Here is a 19791-nt window from a genome sequence, read left to right as displayed (position 1 = left end):
ACTGCCAGTTTTGTACTTAGTACTTCTTAGGGTACTTGCAAACATAATAAGAAGTACTTTTACTGTGTACTTTTTCAGTAATTTGAGTTTCAAAGCCCCCCCCCAGAGAACAAGAATGAGCATTTTTGTCTAACTTTGGTGTGGGATAAAAAGCATTTCTTCCATAAGTAGTTTATAAAACTGCCAGTTTTGTACTTAGTACTTCTTAGACTACTTGCAAACATAATATGAAGTACTTTTACTGTGTACTTTTTCAGTAATTTGAGTTTCAAAGTCCCCCCCAGAGAACAAGATTGAGCATTTTCGTCTAACTTTGGTGTGGGATAAAAATAATTTCTTCCATAAGTAGTTTATGAAACTGCCAGTTTTGTACTTAGTACTTCTTAGACTACTTGCACAAATAATTTGAAGTACTTTTACTGTGTACTTTTCAGTAATTTGAGTTTCAAAGTCCCCCCCAGAGAACAAGATTGAGCATTTTTGTCTAACTTTGGTGTGGGATAAAAAGCATTTCTTCCATAAGTAGTTTATGAAACTGCCAGTTTTGTACTTAGTACTTCTTAGACTACTTGCAAACATAATATGAAGTACTTTTACTGTGTACTTTTCAGTAATTTGAGTTTCAAAGTCCCCCCCAGAGAACAAGAATGAGCATTTTTGTCTAACTTTGGTGTGGGATAAAAAGCATTTCTTCCATAAGTAGTTTATGAAACTGCCAGTTTTGTACTTAGTACTTCTTAGACTACTTGCACAAATAATTTGAAGTACTTTTACTGTGTACTTTTCAGTAATTTGAGTTTCAAAGTCCCCCCCAGAGAACAAGAATGAGCATTTTTGTCTAACTTTGGTGTGGGATAAAAAGCATTTCTTCCATAAGTAGTTTATAAAACTGCCAGTTTTGTACTTAGTACTTCTTAGACTACTTGCAAACATAATATGAAGTACTTTTACTGTGTACTTTTTCAGTAATTTGAGTTTCAAAGTCCCCCCCAGAGAACAAGATTGAGCATTTTTGTCTAACTTTGGTGTGGGATAAAAAGCATTTCTTCCATAAGTAGTTTATAAAACTGCCAGTTTTGTACTTAGTACTTCTTAGACTACTTGCAAACATAATATGAAGTACTTTTACTGTGTACTTTTTCAGTAATCCAATGGCAAAGTCACTCCTAGAGAATGTAATATTTCCACCACCATGTTTGACTGCTGGTTTGATTCACTTTTATCGTTCTTTCCTTAAGATAAGATAAAATAATACTTTATTCATCCAGAAGGAAATTGTTGTGCCAGAGTAGCAAAATACAATAAACTCAGCAGCACAACAGCAACACTGTCACCGGTCTGTAGTCACTGTGTGTGCGTGGATGTATCTTCTTCGGCACAGGAACCAGGCATGTTGTCTTTTCATCACCTTGTAGAGACAAAATTTGGCTGTGAAATGGCTTACTTGCATGTGTACATTTTGTGTTATAGTACTTTGGGTTTTCTATTTTGTAATTTAATATACAAATTGAAACACCATGATTTATTTTTAATAAAATAAGGCATCATATTCCTAGGAAAACTTAAAAAAAAGTATTTTTATTGCTGTTATAGATCAACTTTAATGATTATCAAGCCGTGATCGCCTTTGTAAATATTGAAAGAACACACTGGAAGTTGCTGGTTAGTGATTGTTTTCATTCAGAAATCCCTTTCATTTAAATATGTATATATGTTTGATGCTGTTTTGAAATAACATCACTTTTTTTTTTAGTACTTATTTCCCGCCATAACATCAGTATTTTTGGTGGATCCAGCGGCAAATTCCAAAGAGAAAGCAGACTCGGAAAATGCTGCGAAAAGAGTACGGTAAGTCAGCAAATTAGATATAAAGTGATCTTAGAATTATATTTAGTGCTTTGTGTTTAAGTAAACATGTACAAGTATGTTAACAGAAGTTCCCAAACCCACACCACTGAAGCATTTATTTTGTGCTTGGTGGTCTCAGCTGTTTTTTAAATGATATTTCCTTATCCCGCCCTTAGTATCTGTGTACACAATTGTAAACGAAGTAGCTCAGTAAGCAAGGTAACCTACAATATTTTCCAGTGTCCATACTGTTCGGATGGAGTGTTTTTATTTTACACAATATTTAAAGATTTTTATTCTACATGTGTCTGTTGGGAGTTACATTAGAGACTATTCCACAATGTGTTTTACAAAGGGAATACTTCAAGATGAGGAGGACCTGCTATGGCAAGGAGGACTGGGGGACTGTCAAATGGAGAGGAGCAACCATGCACCATCCAGTTCAACGTGATGGCAGTAGCTGTGGGGTCATTGTTACCATGGTAACGTAGTTTTTTACTTTAACTACTATATGTAATATTTATGCTTCTGCTACATATTCTTATATTTATTTCAGTGTCTTGATTATTATACAAGTTTAAAGTATAAAATAGTCAATGATGTTAAAAAATAAGTCATTAGTTTCTGAATTATCAATTTTCAGTTTATTTTTTAGGGGAATTGTGTAAAACTGATGAGAGGGCTGGTTGTTGACACAGCCCATGTAGTTTGTCATGTACATTCTTCAAGTTGTGTTAATTACCTCATTACAACTATTAGTTATTAATAGTTTGATCATTTTTATTGAAATATCAATTCAATTTTGGAATTTTACTGGCAAAAACAATGTAGCGCAGATGACAAGTGTGATTCTGTGTGTTGGTGTGTAGATGGCAAGAGCAGTGATGGAGGCCTTTCCTGCATTACCAGTTATGTCCTTTGGGACATCCAAAAAGGAGATGGCTTGTGAGAGGAGAAAGTTTGCACTTTCAATACTCAATGGTTCAGGTTTGTAAGTCATTTGTCCTGCTTTACGTTATGGTTCTTAGTTAGTTGTTATGGAAATGATGAACTTCTATTAATCCAATGCAATCAAACAAATCTACAATAACTACAGCCTGTAAAATTGCCTTTGAGTCCACACACTACTGCATTTATAGCCGACAGCATCATTGATTTTAAGCACAGGGCCCAAACCAAATATTCCATACATATCTCAGTTGAACCCATAACTTATATTTCTCTCACACACACTCCATTGAGACATTAACAGTTGAAGAATAACTTTTTTTCCTGCTGCAATAAGGAATGTAAATACTGACACTTAAACTGTCATGGTTTGTGTCAGGAGAGCAGGGAAGAGGAAACGAATACCGATTGTACCAGGCATCCAGGAACAGTTTATAGGTGGTTTATTGAAAAAAAACAGAAGCTTACAGGCAGAGCGGCAGGAGGCATGGGTGAAATATGGAACACAAAACAGGGCTTAGAGTGAAACAGTGACAAATATAAATTGCTGCATTTTTAAATTTGTTGCATACAGGTCATTGCCTAGTAATGTTTAGAATATTACGGATTGTTTATGTATTTCTGCTTATATGTTGTTCTGTTCACACTGTGTACATAGTCTTCTTTTTAAAACATCCATCCTTAAAAACATATTAAACCTGTGTTGATGATCCCATTCATGATCCATTTAGAGTTCATAAGCTATAATTTACAGCTGAACAGCTGCATAGAATTTGACTGCACTTCTGCTGCCAATAAACTGTTAACTGTATACATATACAGTATGTCTAAATAACATATTTTCTTTCCTGCAGTGTTTAACATGGAGAACAACTGTGCAATGTGCTCTGCCTCAAAGCCCCCAGGATCTGGGCCTCCCACTACAGATTGGGTGAGTGTTTGTCGTAGTGTAGTTATAATAGTGCTTCATCATATTCTAATCAAATTCAATTTATGATATTAGATGTATTTACAAAACTGTTGAGTCACTGGGTCTATCCAGATCAGGCGGTCCAGCGAAAACGCCGCAGGGCCATGCTTCGATTTCTACTTTTCAGCGCATGCTGAATAATTTTTTTACGGCAACCACGTGCATCGCCCCAGCTGCAGCCCACACACATTAACTCTATTCAAAATGACTGGAACCAATATAAATTGATTTACTAAAAAAACAGTCAAGACAACTTCTCTCAGATAAATGGTAATGCATATACATTGTTTACACATATAATGAACAGAGAGAATATAAAATGTGATGAGCAGTGGAATAGGGATACTGACAATTCTAATCATGTCTAATAGCAACATATTCAATTAAAGTGTAACTTCACCCCAGGTTTGAGCCTAAGTCCACCCACATGATGACAATAGCCTCAATGCAGCGTTGACAAATATGACAAAGCTACAATAGCTTGGAAAATAGCAATATGGGGCACTGAATTAACGCACCCCGCGGTTCCTCCACCTCACTCTACGCCGCTGGGAGACTGACGGTACATGTCCACCAGATCAGGCCTGGAAACCAAGTTATACCTTGAGGCAACACTCCTAATGGAAAACGGACCACTTGGAAAGACGTTTGTTGTGTTATCTGCTGTTGTCCTCTTTCACACACCAACATCCTGTAAGTCACTATCAAAATATGGGAAGCAGGGAGAAGCAGGTCATATGCAATACATAACTGACCAATTAAGAATACCAAAAGGTAACTACATTATAGTGATGCAACATGGGGTTTTCCCAGAACTATAAATCTTCTAGCTATAACTACCTCAAAAACATTTGTATTTGAAAAACTGAAAATGGAGACATAATATAGTTATTTTCAGATATGAAACTGGTGTTTGAGGCGAGTATGCTACAGAATATAGCTACATGTAATAAAGTTGACATGAATCTAATTTTGCCCAAATTATTCTCTATTGCACTTCATTACTTCATCATTTCCGATGACAAGATGTATCAGATTTGATGGTCACTCATTTCATTTTACAGATACAGTGTGACACCTGTGAAAGATGGTTCCATGAGCAGTGCCTGGGGATGAATCAGGACCAACTCCAAGAAGCCAGGGCAAGCAATTGGAATTGCTTTCTCTGCAACTAGGGCAGAAGAATAAAGAAAAAGGGGGAAAAATCTGTTTGCCTGTTTTTTTCATACATACACAATCACTGAATGACAGTGTTTCAGTTGATAAGCTTTCATTTTCATTTTCATTTTCATATTATGTTTGCAAGTACTCTAAGAAGTACTAAGTACAAAACTGGCAGTTTCATAAACTACTTATGGAAGAAATGCTTTTTATCCCACACCAAAGTTAGACAAAAATGCTCAATCTTGTTCTCTGGGGGGGACTTTGAAACTCAAATTACTGAAAAAGTACACAGTAAAAGTACTTCATATTATGTTTGCAAGTAGTCTAAGAAGTACTAAGTACAAAACTGGCAGTTTCATAAACTACTTATGGAAGAAATTATTTTTATCCCACACCAAAGTTAGACAAAAATGCTCATTCTTGTTCTCTGGGGGGGGCTTTGAAACTCAAATTACTGAAAAGTACACAGTAAAAGTACTTCATATTATGTTTGCAAGTAGTCTAAGAAGTACTAAGTACAAAACTGGCAGTTTTATAAACTACTTATGGAAGAAATTATTTTTATCCCACACCAAAGTTAGACAAAAATGCTCAATCTTGTTCTCTGGGGGGGACTTTGAAACTCAAATTACTGAAAAAGTACACAGTAAAAGTACTTCATATTATGTTTGCAAGTAGTCTAAGAAGTACTAAGTACAAAACTGGCAGTTTTATAAACTACTTATGGAAGAAATGCTTTTTATCCCACACCAAAGTTAGACAAAAATGCTCATTCTTGTTCTCTGGGGGGGGCTTTGAAACTCAAATTACTGAAAAGTACACAGTAAAAGTACTTCATATTATGTTTGCAAGTACTCTAAGAAGTACTAAGTACAAAACTGGCAGTTTCATAAACTACTTATGGAAGAAATGCTTTTTATCCCACACCAAAGTTAGACAAAAATGCTCATTCTTGTTCTCTGGGGGGGACTTTGAAACTCAAATTACTGAAAAGTACACAGTAAAAGTACTTCATATTATGTTTGCAAGTAGTCTAAGAAGTACTAAGTACAAAACTGGCAGTTTTATAAACTACTTATGGAAGAAATTATTTTTATCCCACACCAAAGTTAGACGAAAATGCTCAATCTTGTTCTCTGGGGGGGACTTTGAAACTCAAATTACTGAAAAAGTACACAGTAAAAGTACTTCATATTATGTTTGCAAGTAGTCTAAGAAGTACTAAGTACAAAACTGGCAGTTTTATAAACTACTTATGGAAGAAATGCTTTTTATCCCACACCAAAGTTAGACAAAAATGCTCATTCTTGTTCTCTGGGGGGGGCTTTGAAACTCAAATTACTGAAAAGTACACAGTAAAAGTACTTCATATTATGTTTGCAAGTAGTCTAAGAAGTACTAAGTACAAAACTGGCAGTTTCATAAACTACTTATGGAAGAAATGCTTTTTATCCCACACCAAAGTTAGACAAAAATGCTCATTCTTGTTCTCTGGGGGGGACTTTGAAACTCAAATTACTGAAAAGTACACAGTAAAAGTACTTCATATTATGTTTGCAAGTAGTCTAAGAAGTACTAAGTACAAAACTGGCAGTTTTATAAACTACTTATGGAAGAAATGCTTTTTATCCCACACCAAAGTTAGACAAAAATGCTCATTCTTGTTCTCTGGGGGGGACTTTGAAACTCAAATTACTGAAAAGTACACAGTAAAAGTACTTCATATTATGTTTGCAAGTAGTCTAAGAAGTACTAAGTACAAAACTGGCAGTTTCATAAACTACTTATGGAAGAAATGCTTTTTATCCCACACCAAAGTTAGACAAAAATGCTCATTCTTGTTCTCTGGGGGGGACTTTGAAACTCAAATTACTGAAAAGTACACAGTAAAAGTACTTCAAATTATTTGTGCAAGTAGTCTAAGAAGTACTAAGTACAAAACTGGCAGTTTCATAAACTACTTATGGAAGAAATGCTTTTTATCCCACACCAAAGTTAGACAAAAATGCTCATTCTTGTTCTCTGGGGGGGGGTTTGAAACTCAAATTACTGAAAAAGTACACAGTAAAAGTACTTCATATTATGTTTGCAAGTACTCTAAGAAGTACTAAGTACAAAACTGGCAGTTTCATAAACTACTTATGGAAGAAATGCTTTTTATCCCACACCAAAGTTAGACAAAAATGCTCATTCTTGTTCTCTGGGGGGGACTTTGAAACTCAAATTACTGAAAAGTACACAGTAAAAGTACTTCATATTATGTTTGCAAGTACTCTAAGAAGTACTAAGTACAAAACTGGCAGTTTCATAAACTACTTATGTATGTATGTACTTATGTATTCGAAAATGTATTCGAAAGTCACTTCAGTCAATTACAACAGCTTCCCAGGGTTGTTTTAATGCATTACCGTAAACCTGTAACTAATCGCGCACTCAAAATACAGGGGCGGCTGGTTTGACCACGCAAAAGTGAAAGACGGCTGGCTTGACCGCAGTGCTACACCTGGGGGAAAGTATATAGGAGGAGCCCAGCCGGATACGTCTCTCTCACTCCTCTGGGCACTCTCTCCGTGCCAGGGATTGGGGACCTGTGGCTGGTTCCTTGCACTATATTGTTTATTAAAAACAAACAATTGTTATATTCTTACCCCTCGTCTTGTCTCCCTGATTTTTGTTGCAGCCCAGGAGCCGGGTTGTAACAGATGGGGGCTCGTTGTTTTGGACCTGGGAAACGTTTGGTATTGGATGTTCGTTGTGGAAGCGGATTACGCACAGCTGTTGTCGCGGAATGCAGCTTATTGTTTGGGAGTAGCGTTACGGGGGTGAGTGTATTGCAGTTTTGAATGTACAGGGAATGTATGGCAGCAAGTACAAGCACAGTCATGTTAGTTACCGTGGTTGCTGTCCCTGTTATGTTTAGTACGGTCTTCCTTGGAGGCCGTAGGGGGGGCTGTTAGTGTGGTGTGAAAGTGGTTAGAGCTATTAGCTCGGGAGCACGCCGAGGCTGCAGGTGGAGTTGCCGGTTTGCTGGTCGCTTCGCTGAGCTTACGGTATAAAGTGCGTAAGTACCCGCCGTAACTAGCACCTGAAGACTAGTTGGGGAGTTTAGCTAGTTTCTGTGAGGTAGTTAGAGGGACAGGCCGCGGTAGCGTGTAGCCTATGCTGTGGAAGTAGCGTTAACGTGCCACACAGTGTTGTCAGGATCTTTTAAGGGCACCTTCAGAGGAGCAGCTGGAGGTTCTCTCACGTGAGCAGCTGGTCTATGTAGCTGAACATTTTGACTTGGATGTTGGGGAAAAGAGAATGAAGGAGAAGATGAGGGAGAATGTTAGAGCAAATCTGTTTGAGGAAGGTGTTTTCAAAGGGGTTATGTTTACTGTTGGTCCTAGCGGAGACAGTGTCAATGTGTCTGGCTGCCGTGATACAGACCTGACTTTTGAACAAAGAGAGAGACTGTTGGTGTTGCATGTAGAAATTAAAAGGCTTGAGTTAGAGGAGCGGAGGTCGGGTTTACCTGCTGGTGGTGCAGGTCAGGCCTCTAATTTCCCTGGTAGAGCTCCTCCATTTGACGTTGCCGGTAATCTGCGGGTCGTGCCTCAGTTTAATGAATGAGAGCCGGATACATTTTTCTCCTTTTTTGAGCGTGTGGCTGAGAGCAGAGAGTGGTCGGATGCTAATAGCACCTTATTGCTACAGTGTGTGCTAACAGGTAAAGCCCAAGAAGCTTATTCTGCTTTAATGGTGGCGGACAGTAAAGTGTATCTAATGGTTAAAACTGCTGTGTTGAAGGCTTACGAGTTGGTCCCTGAGGCATATCGACAGAGGTTCAGGTCCTGGGAGAAGTCTAGCGGACAGACCCATGTTGAGTTTGCCAGGGATCTGGTTACCTTTTTCAGTAGGTGGTGTAAATCCCTGAATGTCGAAACGTATACTGCAGTATGTGAGTTGATGGTGTTGGAGCAATTTAAAAATTCTGTACCCAGCCAGATTGCGGTTTATATCAGCGAGCGCAAAGTGAAGACTGCTGCAGAGGCTGCTGCTCTGGCAGATGACTATGTGCTAACGCACAGGGGCGGTCGAGTTTTTAGGGGGGCCAGGATGAAGCTGGTATGTATCGTGCAGCAGGGAGATGGGAAGAGAACGCTAATCCGCACTGGGGTAAACCTGAGCGTGAGATGCGAGGTCAGCCCCAGGGTGATTCGGAAATCTGTCATTTCTGCAGGGAGAGAGGGCACTGGAAGGCTGACTGTCCAAAAGCACTGTTTTCTGCATTTTTGTCAACCGGATACGTGTCTTTGGTGGGAAGTGATATCAGCGTGCCGGTAAAGATTTGTAGAGACACTGCATCGTATGACTCATACATTCTGAGCTCAGTGTTACCGTTTTCGGACAAATCTAGAACTGGGGATTTTGTCCGGATGCGACGTATGGGAATGAATTTTGTGCTGTTCCTCTGCATTCTGTTGTGCTTAACCTCTTAAGCCCTGAGCCTATTTTTCAGGTTTCAGGCTCCAAAATGCCACTAACACAGCAAAGACTATATCTTCACTTCTAAAAGGGGTAAATTAATAATCTTTTCTCTCAAAGCAATGTTACCTCTGTGGGTTGGATGTGTCAGAATCAATCTAGATGTTTTTATTTTAAAGTAAATTCAGATGGAACATCGTAAAAACATGTAAATTATAATGTCCGCCTAAAAAAAACCCATTACTTATAGTGAAAACCAACCTTGAATGATGGGTTAGAAGACTAAAAGCTTTAGGAATCCAAACTATAACATATAATAAGTACCCTGTATCAGGATTGATGCAAAACAAGTGAAATTTGACCATTTTAGAGAGGTTTAGAAAAATAAAGTCCAGGCGGACTCGCCTCTGGATAATTTTGACCTTTTTCACTGTAAAAATAATTGTATTACTTTGAATTATCACTATAGGTGTTCATTCCATCCAAATACAACTGTTGTGAAAAATAAAAAAATAAAAAAAACATACTCTGTTATCCTCTTAGGCCCCACAATGCTAACAGTGAGCCTCTGGATTAGCCCCGAGCAAAAAATGCTAACCTATTACTGCACCTAAAATCACTCCTAGCTCCCTTATTACTTATCCCAGCTGCACATCCAACACACTGTTATGATCGTAAAGACACAGAATCTACTGGACCACGACCGTATCTCTGGAACCCATTGGTCGATTTGGGTGATTTACACCTTTTTCTTAACCAAAATATCCAATAGAATCGAGGGGCAGTTCCCAAATCCACGTAAAGATTACCATAGAACCATATAATAGAGAAGCAAACAAAGCACATCTGAAAGTACAAGCCTGGACGGCAAAACTTTATACCCAGTATATTGCCATAAATATGATGGTGGATTATCAGTAAAAAATTCTACGTGACATAAAGACATTGGATTAACCTTGAACGGCGTTTTTCTTCCGGTGAACACAACTTTTGATCACAAATCAAAAAAGGTAAGACGTAATTATTGTAAAATGTTTGAAACCGGATGTTGTTTACTTTCTCTTTTCTGGCTGATAGCTCCGCAATTCGGGGTCCTACAGTGATGACATTACATGTGTGGAATCTGTGGAGTCTCAGCTTTAATCGGATATCTTGTTTGTGCAGTGACGATAAGTAATAAGCGCATTGCTACCGTGAGTGCTGTGCAAAAGTCCGTTAGCATTAGTCAGCATTTTTTCGCTCCATGCTAATTCAAAGGCTTGGTATTACTCTTGTGTTTCTTTTAGCTAAAAATGGTTCATATTGTTAGTTAGCTGAGTTTCTTATCGTTAAAAGGGTATGGAACATTAATAGTTATATAATACTATATGTTAAGAAGCCCTGAGACATAGTCTCATAAAAAAACGGTGGGGGGGGGGGGGTCCACTGGGGGGACCCTCGGGCTTAAGACTTATTCCTGGGTAGAAAAGCCATGTGCATCACCCTGGATCTCTGCATATGTGCCTGTGAGTCTGAGACCCTGCTAACAGCAGTTACTCTGCTGTTTTTACCTTCTTGTACATTTCATGAGCTAAATGTGGACGAAATTGACAGTTTTCTGTCCATATCACCGCATGTTTCTGCAGTCAAATGTACATTTGAATTAAAACAGTTTAATGCACTTTTAACTCTCATCTACCCATGATTCAAGCTGCTTTCCTGGGTTACAAAGTGCTGTGAAGCAACCTGTTCTCTGGGTACAGTCTGAGCTACCTGCTGCTGCGTGGAGCTCTCTGTGTCTCTGAGTCTCTCACACCCCGCTTCTCTCTGGGTCCGACCTGCCTCTATTCAAACAGCTCACACAGAAGAGGGGGGGTGATGTGCCCTGGGTCTATGGGTCTCTGTAGGTCTCATACCCTGCTTCTCCAGGGTGCTGGAGAGTCATTTTCAGGCTCCTCTCCACAGTTGTCCCCCTAAAACTGATTTTTAATCATTATTTTTGCATTTAAATGATTTATTTTATCATTAATATGGTTCCCTAACACAATGCACATAGTCTGGAGCTCACTGGGGTCCTGCATATGCTTTAATCAGGCGTTTTAACACTTTTTTCCATAAAAATGATTTTTATTCACTATCATTGGGCTATATAAATCAAATTCCGGGAAATTCGGAGCACAATTGTACCTTTTACTATTTAAATGTATTTGTATTATATATTTATGGGCTATAAAAGTGACATTTCTGGGTGACTTTGTCAGTTTATGGAGCTTAGCCCACAAATCCTGGAGGTTCCAGGCCACATTTGGGAGCTCATAGGCGGCCTGCCATGTGCCCCCAACCTTGGAAAGAAGAAAAAAGTAAAGAAAACGGTCAATTATATCTTAAAGTAATCAAAAATGAAGTTTAAAAAAATTGTTGAAAAAATGACTAAGTGCCAACGGAGATGGGGCTCTGAAAAGCTCAACCTGTTGGCGCTTCGGGCCGAAGCCCCGGACACTTTTCCACTTCTCCGTTGCAACTTACAACAGAGAGGGAAAACCAAGCTTCCCCTTCTCTGTCAAAAAAATTCATTCATCCATTTCAGACTACTGTCCGCACGAAATCAGAAACCTGGTTTTTGAGAGGATTCAGAAAAAAAACGGCTGTCTGAGGTCCTGGAGGAATTCATCCGATACATGTGCACTCTGGCTCGGATACATTTGTTGCCTGGAGACCCCCCAGCCTGGTTCTTACCAAACTTTAAGTTTTTGAACTGGTCTCTGGAGGAATGCAAGGGGAGTTTGAGGGCACTCTACCCGCATTATGAGACACTATTTTCAGATACTTTTCTTTCATTTTCACCCCTTTCTATGGAAGTCCAAAAAGTTAATAGACTTTTTTCTGACTCTGGAGAAAAGTGAGGGGAGTCGACAGGGGACTCTACCCGCATTATGAGGCCCTATTTTCGGATGCATTTTTCCATGGATGAATTATTTTATTTATTTTAACTTTTTGGTCAATTTCACCCAGTTTTGTGCCGTGAAGATGGCTGAATATGGATGCCGATGGGCGGACGGTAAAGGAACGTAAAATCCATCCCCATTTTAGGGTTACCAGGGGCATGAGGTTCTGGAGGGTGTGATCATCTGGGTTTAGTCCATGGGGGAGTGCTTAAGTGCGGGGGCCCGGGGACTCACGGTGTGCAAGGTTATGGAAGTGCGCATGTGAGGGAGACGTCCTGGAGGTCATTAGTCCGTCGTTTGGGGCTCTGTGAGGGGCCACAGAGAGGTGCAATTACTGGTCCCTCTCCTGGAGGTGTGAAATAAGCAGAGTGCCCATGTGAGGGAGACATGCTGGAGGTCTGTAGTCTGTCCTTTGGTGGTCTGTGAGGGGCCACAGAGAGGTGGTATTTGCGGTCTCTCTCCTGGAGGTGTGAAATAACAATAATAATAATAAGTGCCCAAGTTATGGAGACATGCTGAATCATTAGTCCGTCTGTTGGGGCTCTTGGAGTAGCCAAATTGGCCATCATAATATGCATCAACACATGTGGTGACAGAATCACCACATGCGGTGATTGGCCAGAGTCAAGCTCATAAGCCTCACTCACTCTGCAACATCAATGATGCACTATTTTCGGATACTTTTTGTTAATTTCCCCCTCTTTCTCCTGGTTCTCACTCCAAATGTGACTCTGGAGGAATGCAAGGGGAGTTGACAGGGGACTCTACCCGCGTTGTGAGGCACTATTTTGGGATACATTTTCTAATTTTCACCCCTTTTCTCTGGTTCTCAAAAAAATTACTCTGACAAATTTTGACTCTGGAGGAATGCAAGGGGAATTAGGTCTCTCACTTTGGGTAACCGCACCACTGTCGGACGTCTCCCGAGAGTGGACGTCCATTGCCTCTAAATAGGGTTAGGGTAAGGATAAGTCTCCATGAATGCATGGAAGTCAATGTAATGTCCCCTGAAGTGATGTATACAGTATATGGAGAACATGAGGAGTTCTATAAACCATACTGAAGTGAAAATAAAGCATTTAAGCAACATTTATTTAAAATAAAAGTGTTGATGGTGCAGTAAACCCACGTTACTGATGAAAACCTGAGGGTGGTGCTGTCGAGCTGCAGTGTATTAACACACACACATACTTTAAGAAACACACACACTAACACACAAATAATCGTACACGTCATTCAACAGCACAAAACTGGCAAAATGGGGTTCTGCTCAACAGATGAAGCGCTGACTGAACCGGAGGACCAACCTGAAAGCTGACAGGATGTTGATCAGGGGATTTGAAAGGTCTATAGCCACCTAGCCAGGTTTTCTAGCCTCTCCTCGATGTGCCATTCTTAGAGCTTCCTCTATGACGCTCTGATGGACTCTCCAAGAACGCTGAAGAGTACGTAAGTCAAATCAAACAGTATCACTCTCTCTCTTGCCTCATACCTGATCCCAGGATATCACCACAGCTCCACTAAATGTGCAACACCTCCCTTGGCTCTGACACAAACTGTAAGTTGTTTACAAAGTGAGAGCCAGGGCAAAGAGAGGTTAAACCCAACAAAGCGTTGTGTTGTCAGTGTGTTGGAGATAGAGAGAGAAACACAACTCATTATAACATTGATTACAAGCACTCTTTTTATTTGGATTATATTTCATTAAAGCCGTAGGAAAAAAAGGAGAAACATATTCCATTAGGACTTAAGCTAATTAAAACATCCTAAGATACTGGAGGCATTTCAGCTTTAGGAATACACACAGAGTAAAAAGTGAGTATAGTAAATATATTGTATAGACTATTGATCAGATATATAGAGCATGTGCAGCAGTTACAGTAGGCAGGACAGGTATATATATACTGTAGGTATAAGTACACACTATGCTAATTATAAGACATTATATGAATCATTCATTGAAAAACGAGATAAAAGCATTTATTAACGTTATTAAATCGACACTAGGGTGAATGATTTTCCCAGAGAACACAATTAACAAAAACATTTGATGGATAATTTTAAAATTTAAATATTTTATGAATTCAACCCAACACTTGTATGTTTGAACATGTGCAGCAGTTACAGTGAGAAGTGAAGGTATGAGGTGTGAGTACAAGTACTGCTAATATTGAGATGTTATCCAGAGACTGTAGACTATAGATCAGATCCAGTATAACTATGTATGGGGATGTGAGAGCATACTTAAAGGACGTTCAGTCAGAAAGGAATGAATATAATAAGCTGTGTTTCCTATCATATGGAGGTGAGTTTCTGAAGGGCCTCTCGTGGGGCTCAGGTGTTCTCAGTCATCAGAAATGTTCCAATGATCTCATGGTTCTCCTGTTTTCTCCTGTAACATATGAGGAGGTGATGTTTGACAGCATGGACTCTGAGGGGAGTTGATGTTGTTGATCAGTCACACAGAGGCAGAAGCCCCTCCATCGTTTACATAGTTCACCTCATCTTCATCTTCATCATTCTGCTCCTGTCAGCATGGAACAGAGACATGGTAAAAACACAGAGCAGAGCTGGAAAGTAACTAAGTACATTTACTCAGTTTTCTACTTCAGTACATATTTGAAGGACTTGACTTGACTATCATCAGTTAATGCTACTTTACACTTTAACTGCTCCTTGTTTTGGAGCTTCATGTTGAACTTTGTACTCGTCTACATCCATTCATCTTTATTACACATTCTTGATTTAACATCTTTTATATTCCTGTTTTTTATTTTGTATTTATTTCATTCTTAAATGGAGCAGAAATCTCCATCTATGATGTATTACATGACAAATATAACTAGTTCAGCTACCCAGTAGTATGCAAGTCATTTTAATAAACCATTCATTGCAAATGGAAGTGATACACATTAAAACATCACTTATTATAATCGCATATTATATTATTACATTCTGCATCATCACTACTTTCAATGTAGGTATATTTGTATTATTAATTATATTTATATATTAGAGTATTTTTACATTGTAGTATTGCTACTTTTAGTGAAGTACAATATCTCAGTACTTCCTTTAGTGCCTTGCTCAAGGGACCCACAGAGATACTTCATTTCAACACAACATCTTACATCGTCAGCGTAGCAGTGGTATGAAAAACCATGTGGGCTAATGACTGATCCGAGCGAGTTTGTGTACAAGGAGAAGAGGAGGGGACCAAGAACAGAGCCCTGAGGGACCCCTGTAGTTAATTGACAAGGGTCGGACTCCGACCCTCTCCAAGTAACCAACCTTTAGTGCAGCGGTGTCAAACTAAAGCCAAATCCGGCCCGCGACTTCATTTGATCCCGCAAGAGCTTACAAAGAATATAATATATATATATATAAAATATAACGTTTATTATACGGTTTCATGCCGCTTTACAGAAGCAGGTTGCCCATAAACTACATGTCCCACAATGCATCTCGTTTTGTGACATGTACACTGAAGAGACTTGCAATTATTTGCCCTAGACTTCTGCTTTTCAGTCGTAGTTAATTACTAAGTTATTACCCTATCAGATAATAATCCAATGCAGCGGCAATAATGTGATATAATACATTATTTTATATATATATTATATATTTATATATTTATATTTATATAGTTACAACCGGCCCTTTGAGTGCAACCATAATGCTAATGTGGCCCGTGATGAAAATGAGTTTGACACCCCTGCTTTAGTGCCTTGCTCAAGGGACCCACAGAGATACTTCATTTCAACACAACATGCACACTTTACTCCTTTGTTGAATCTTCTGCCTGTCTTATAATCACAGTTCAATTAAAATAATAAATATAACAAGCTATTATTTTATATTTAAACTCACCAGGTTTTTTGTCATCCGTTTTTTTCCCCCTGAAAAAAACAAACAGACAAACATGTTGACTTCAGCTTCCACGGTTTCCTTTGTCTTTTCTCTTGAATCTATGAACCCTCACCTTTAGCTCTGGTCCAGATGTGGACTGTAACCACGGTGATGATGAGAGCTGCTAACCCCACAGACACCAGGATGACCCACCACACAGCTGGAGAGAGAGAAGTCCCAAGAGTGAAATATAGAGGTTTTTAGCTGTTAATGTATTTCTTCTGTTCAGTCTCTACCTGCTCCTTCTGGATGTTTGCAGTCTGCTCCTGTTCCTTTGTGGTTTTCAGATGTCCATTCATGGCTTAGTGGTGTTCCAGTTGTTGTAGCATCACCTTCAGGAATAAAACAACATCATCCAAAAAACTGTAGTTAAAAAAATGTTTTATTCATAAACCAAATGAGAAAATGATAAAAAAAAACAACTCAAATCCCCAAAAAGCATTATCTGTGATTAAATGTGTGAGAAGTGATTTGAAACAACTCATTATATTCTAACCTGGTTCCTCAATTTAGAGCTTCTCTTTTTATCAGAACCATCTGTCTCTTCACATTTCAGAAACTCATTCAATCCCTGATAAATGTGAGATGTTGTAAATGTGTTGTTTCAGTATATTCTAATAAAAGACTGTTAGAAGTGATTTTAAAAAGCTTAACGTGTTCTCACCTGAGGACTGAGCGCTGAAGGGAAACAGATTAACTTCTCCTGTTTTACCATTAGTTACATTACAAGTAAACAACTCAGACCTTGATGTGTAACTAAAGAGAGAAGTCAGAAATGTCACAGAGGCAGAGCAGAGAGACTGTGATGTGTTTATATCTCTGTGATCTTTATCCACATCTTGACCCTGAAGCAGCCACTTCACTCTGTGTCTACACCCTCTATACCATCCATATCCCGACACAGAGCAGTCTAACTTCACCTCATCATTGTCCTGATGTTCAGTCACTGAAGATGGAGATATTGAGAGAGAAAGACAACAAGAGTAACATTAACTTCATCACTGAAATCATTATTATTGTAATGTTTCAGTATATTGCTCTATAGAGACAGTTTGAAACATCATGATGTAAATACTCACTGGAAACAACAGACAGAAGAACATGAGAGTCTTCTCCTTGTTGTTCTCCTGATCTGAACTGTCTGCAGACGTAACCTCCAGCATCCTCCTCTGTGACCTTCTTTATAACCAGAGAACATTTCTCTGTAACTCTCAGTCTGTCTGATTTAGCTTTGGCTGCTTTGTGAATCTGTCCGTCTTCAAACAGAATCACTCTACTTCCTGAACCAAAGAAGGTCCAGTTAGTATTCTCACACTTATCCTGATCATCTATCACATTGTCAAAAGGCAAAGTGACTTCATCTCCAGTTCTGACAGTAAGGGGGTAATATTTCCCATCTGCAGCTGTTGGAAAAAAATCAGAAATAAATATAGACGTCATGAATGCTGACAGAATAATGATGTATTATATAAAAAGGTAGAGAGTTAGAGTTCTGGTTGATCTGTTTAATGAATCTTTTAAGGACACATTCAAACCAGAGTTAATTACAGATCCACATCACTAACTGAAGTGTTCATAGTGAGTGTGACGATCACTTTAAAGAATATTGCTATGTGGGTTTTAGTGAGCAAGAGTTCACTAAAGTCACCACGTTACAAACACAACTCATCACTCTCAGTTAAAGGAACAGTACGTAGTAAAGTACCGTTAGTGATATTAAAGCTCTTTTATTTCATGTACTTGGTAAATGGTGAATGGACTGTATTTATAAAGAGCTTCGTCCAGTCTCTCACCCCCTCAAAGAGCTTTACATACAACAAGTCACCCATTCACACCCAGTTCATACAGAGCAATGTGCCCCTTGCTCACTGAAGGGCTTAGAGACATTTCCCTTTCATCATTATGCTTTGAATGTTTGTCTTATTACTAAAAGGCTTTAGAGGAAACTCTTAACTATTTATTTTAGTGAGTCACACTACACTTTAAAAGATGTTAGTTTAAGTCTCTCTTATTTGCTGTCAGATGTGACGTGCATGTCTGTATGTCTATATATGGCATGACGTTGGTTCACAGCTGAGGGTGTGATTAGACAGGAAGCGGTAGAGTCTTTTGACCGTGTTCGTTTTGTTCTTTTTTGATACGGAGAACTTTGAGTTACTTTGAAGCGAGGAAGTTTGTCTTCATGTTTGTATGCAGCCTTGATCAAAGAATAAACCTGATGTGATTCAACGCTACAACGATCTCTGCAAAGTTAGTTATGAAGCAAAGAGAGGCGCGTCATAACCCACACCCCGATAGAGGAAAGTGGATATTAAATGTAGAAACAGATTCAAACTCCACGACAGAAGGTATCATTCACACACCGTTCCCCATTGGGAGAGACTTGGGGTTCAGCATCTTGCCCAAGGATACATCGATTTCAATTGAGAGACGCCCTCACTAGCTTTCACTAACAGTCGTAAACAGTGTGTGTTCTCTGCATCCTCACCTGGAAAGTGGAGCAGCAGCATCAGGAATGAAGACATCATGATCCTTCTGAATTCAGACATCGTGCTTCTCTCTCGGTCTCTGGCTCTCGACTGTCAGAGTCTCTCCCCGGCTGCTTCTTTAACAAGAACTCAGTACCGATGATAACAGCAGATAAGCGACAGAAGAGGGGAAGTTGAACGTGGGAAGATGTTTTCTGGTTCCTCATTTCACCTCCAGTGTTTTTCTTAAGAGAACTGAAGGAGAAGTGTTTCGATGAGAATGAGGTTAACACCAGCAGCTCTGAAGGCATGACACCATATAGAAAACCACAGGCACGTGTTCAGCTGAGCAACAGAGGAATAATTCAGGCCGATATGAGACGGATCAGTTTGAGCTGACATCCAGTCACTGTGGAGGACCGAGCCAAACTTACATTGAGACACAATCTGGAGGTTTATTTAAAGATGGCTGCATTCCCAGGCCCTGTGTGGCTCAACACCAAGTGCAGTATGTGGAAAAGATTTGCCACTGTTTCCATCTTTGCTGAATCTGTTCATCTAATTGAAAAATACAGCATGCCCTTGTCCCCCTAGAGCAGCGGTGTCAAACTAAAGGCCCGGGGGCCAAATCCGGCTTGCAACTATATTTCATGTGGCCCCGCAAGAGCTTGCAAAGAATATAATATGTTTATTATACGGTTGAATGCCGCTCTACAGAAGCACGTAGTCCATGAACTACATGTCCCACAATGCATCTCATTTTGTGACGTGCACACTGAAGAGACTTTTAACAATGCAATTATTTGCCCTAGACTTCTGCTTTTCAGACCTAGTTAATGATGACCCTATCCAATAATAACCCAATGCAGAGGCAATAATGTAATATAATACATTATTTTATATATATGATATATTTAAATATGTATTTATATAGTCTTAAAGTTTTGAACTGGCTTTTAATACGAGTTGAACATAACATTTTGATATTTGTATGTGTTTTTATATGTTTCTAGTTATTGTGCTTTGTATTATTGTTTTATTATTTTACTCCTATTGAGTTATTATATATTTGTTCCCTGTGCAGCACTTTGGT

General features: G+C 39.1%; 3 protein-coding genes across 3 annotated transcripts in view; 1 reads left to right on the top strand and 2 right to left on the bottom strand.

Annotated features, from left to right (window-relative positions):
- The window catches only part of LOC307014318 (uncharacterized protein), a gene marked incomplete at its 5' end in the record, with an annotated part of 34420 nt that extends 15641 nt beyond the window's left edge, over nt 1-18779 (bottom strand). The window contains 5 exons of the mRNA XM_079642192.1: nt 16304-16390; nt 16467-16562; nt 16895-17176; nt 17310-17633; nt 18719-18779. Coding sequence (XP_079498318.1) covers nt 16304-16390; nt 16467-16562; nt 16895-17176; nt 17310-17633; nt 18719-18779 — 850 coding nt within the window. The remainder of the gene's footprint in view (nt 1-16303; nt 16391-16466; nt 16563-16894; nt 17177-17309; nt 17634-18718) is intronic.
- Nucleotides 1-19791, bottom strand: part of LOC307016992 (heterogeneous nuclear ribonucleoprotein Q-like) — a 144781-nt gene that overhangs the window by 72042 nt on the left and 52948 nt on the right. The window lies entirely within an intron of this gene.
- Nucleotides 1057-4973, top strand: LOC307017493 (uncharacterized protein). The gene is made up of 6 exons (XM_079647109.1): nt 1057-1662; nt 1754-1848; nt 2204-2330; nt 2718-2835; nt 3651-3727; nt 4831-4973. The coding sequence occupies exons 3-6, from the start codon at nt 2217-2219 to the stop codon at nt 4939-4941; spliced, it is 420 nt and encodes a 139-aa protein (XP_079503235.1). The 5' UTR covers nt 1057-1662; nt 1754-1848; nt 2204-2216; the 3' UTR covers nt 4942-4973.

This window comes from Notothenia rossii (assembly GCF_949606895.1).
Source record: "Notothenia rossii genome assembly, chromosome: 8".
Classification (NCBI taxonomy): Eukaryota; Metazoa; Chordata; class Actinopteri; order Perciformes; family Nototheniidae; genus Notothenia; species Notothenia rossii.
Note: the sequence above shows the minus strand (reverse complement) of the source record. Positions and strands in the feature narration are given on the sequence as shown.

Excerpts from the sequence above, each read along its gene's own strand:
- LOC307017493 (XM_079647109.1), top strand. The coding sequence starts at position 2,217 with ATGAGGAGGACCTGCTATGGCAAGGAGGACTGGGGGACTGTCAAATGG. Across the intron at positions 2,331-2,717 it reads GTGGGGTCATTGTTACCATG|ATGGCAAGAGCAGTGATGGA; the intron begins GTAACGTAGTTT and ends GTTGGTGTGTAG. Across the intron at positions 3,728-4,830 it reads GGCCTCCCACTACAGATTGG|ATACAGTGTGACACCTGTGA; the intron begins GTGAGTGTTTGT and ends TTCATTTTACAG.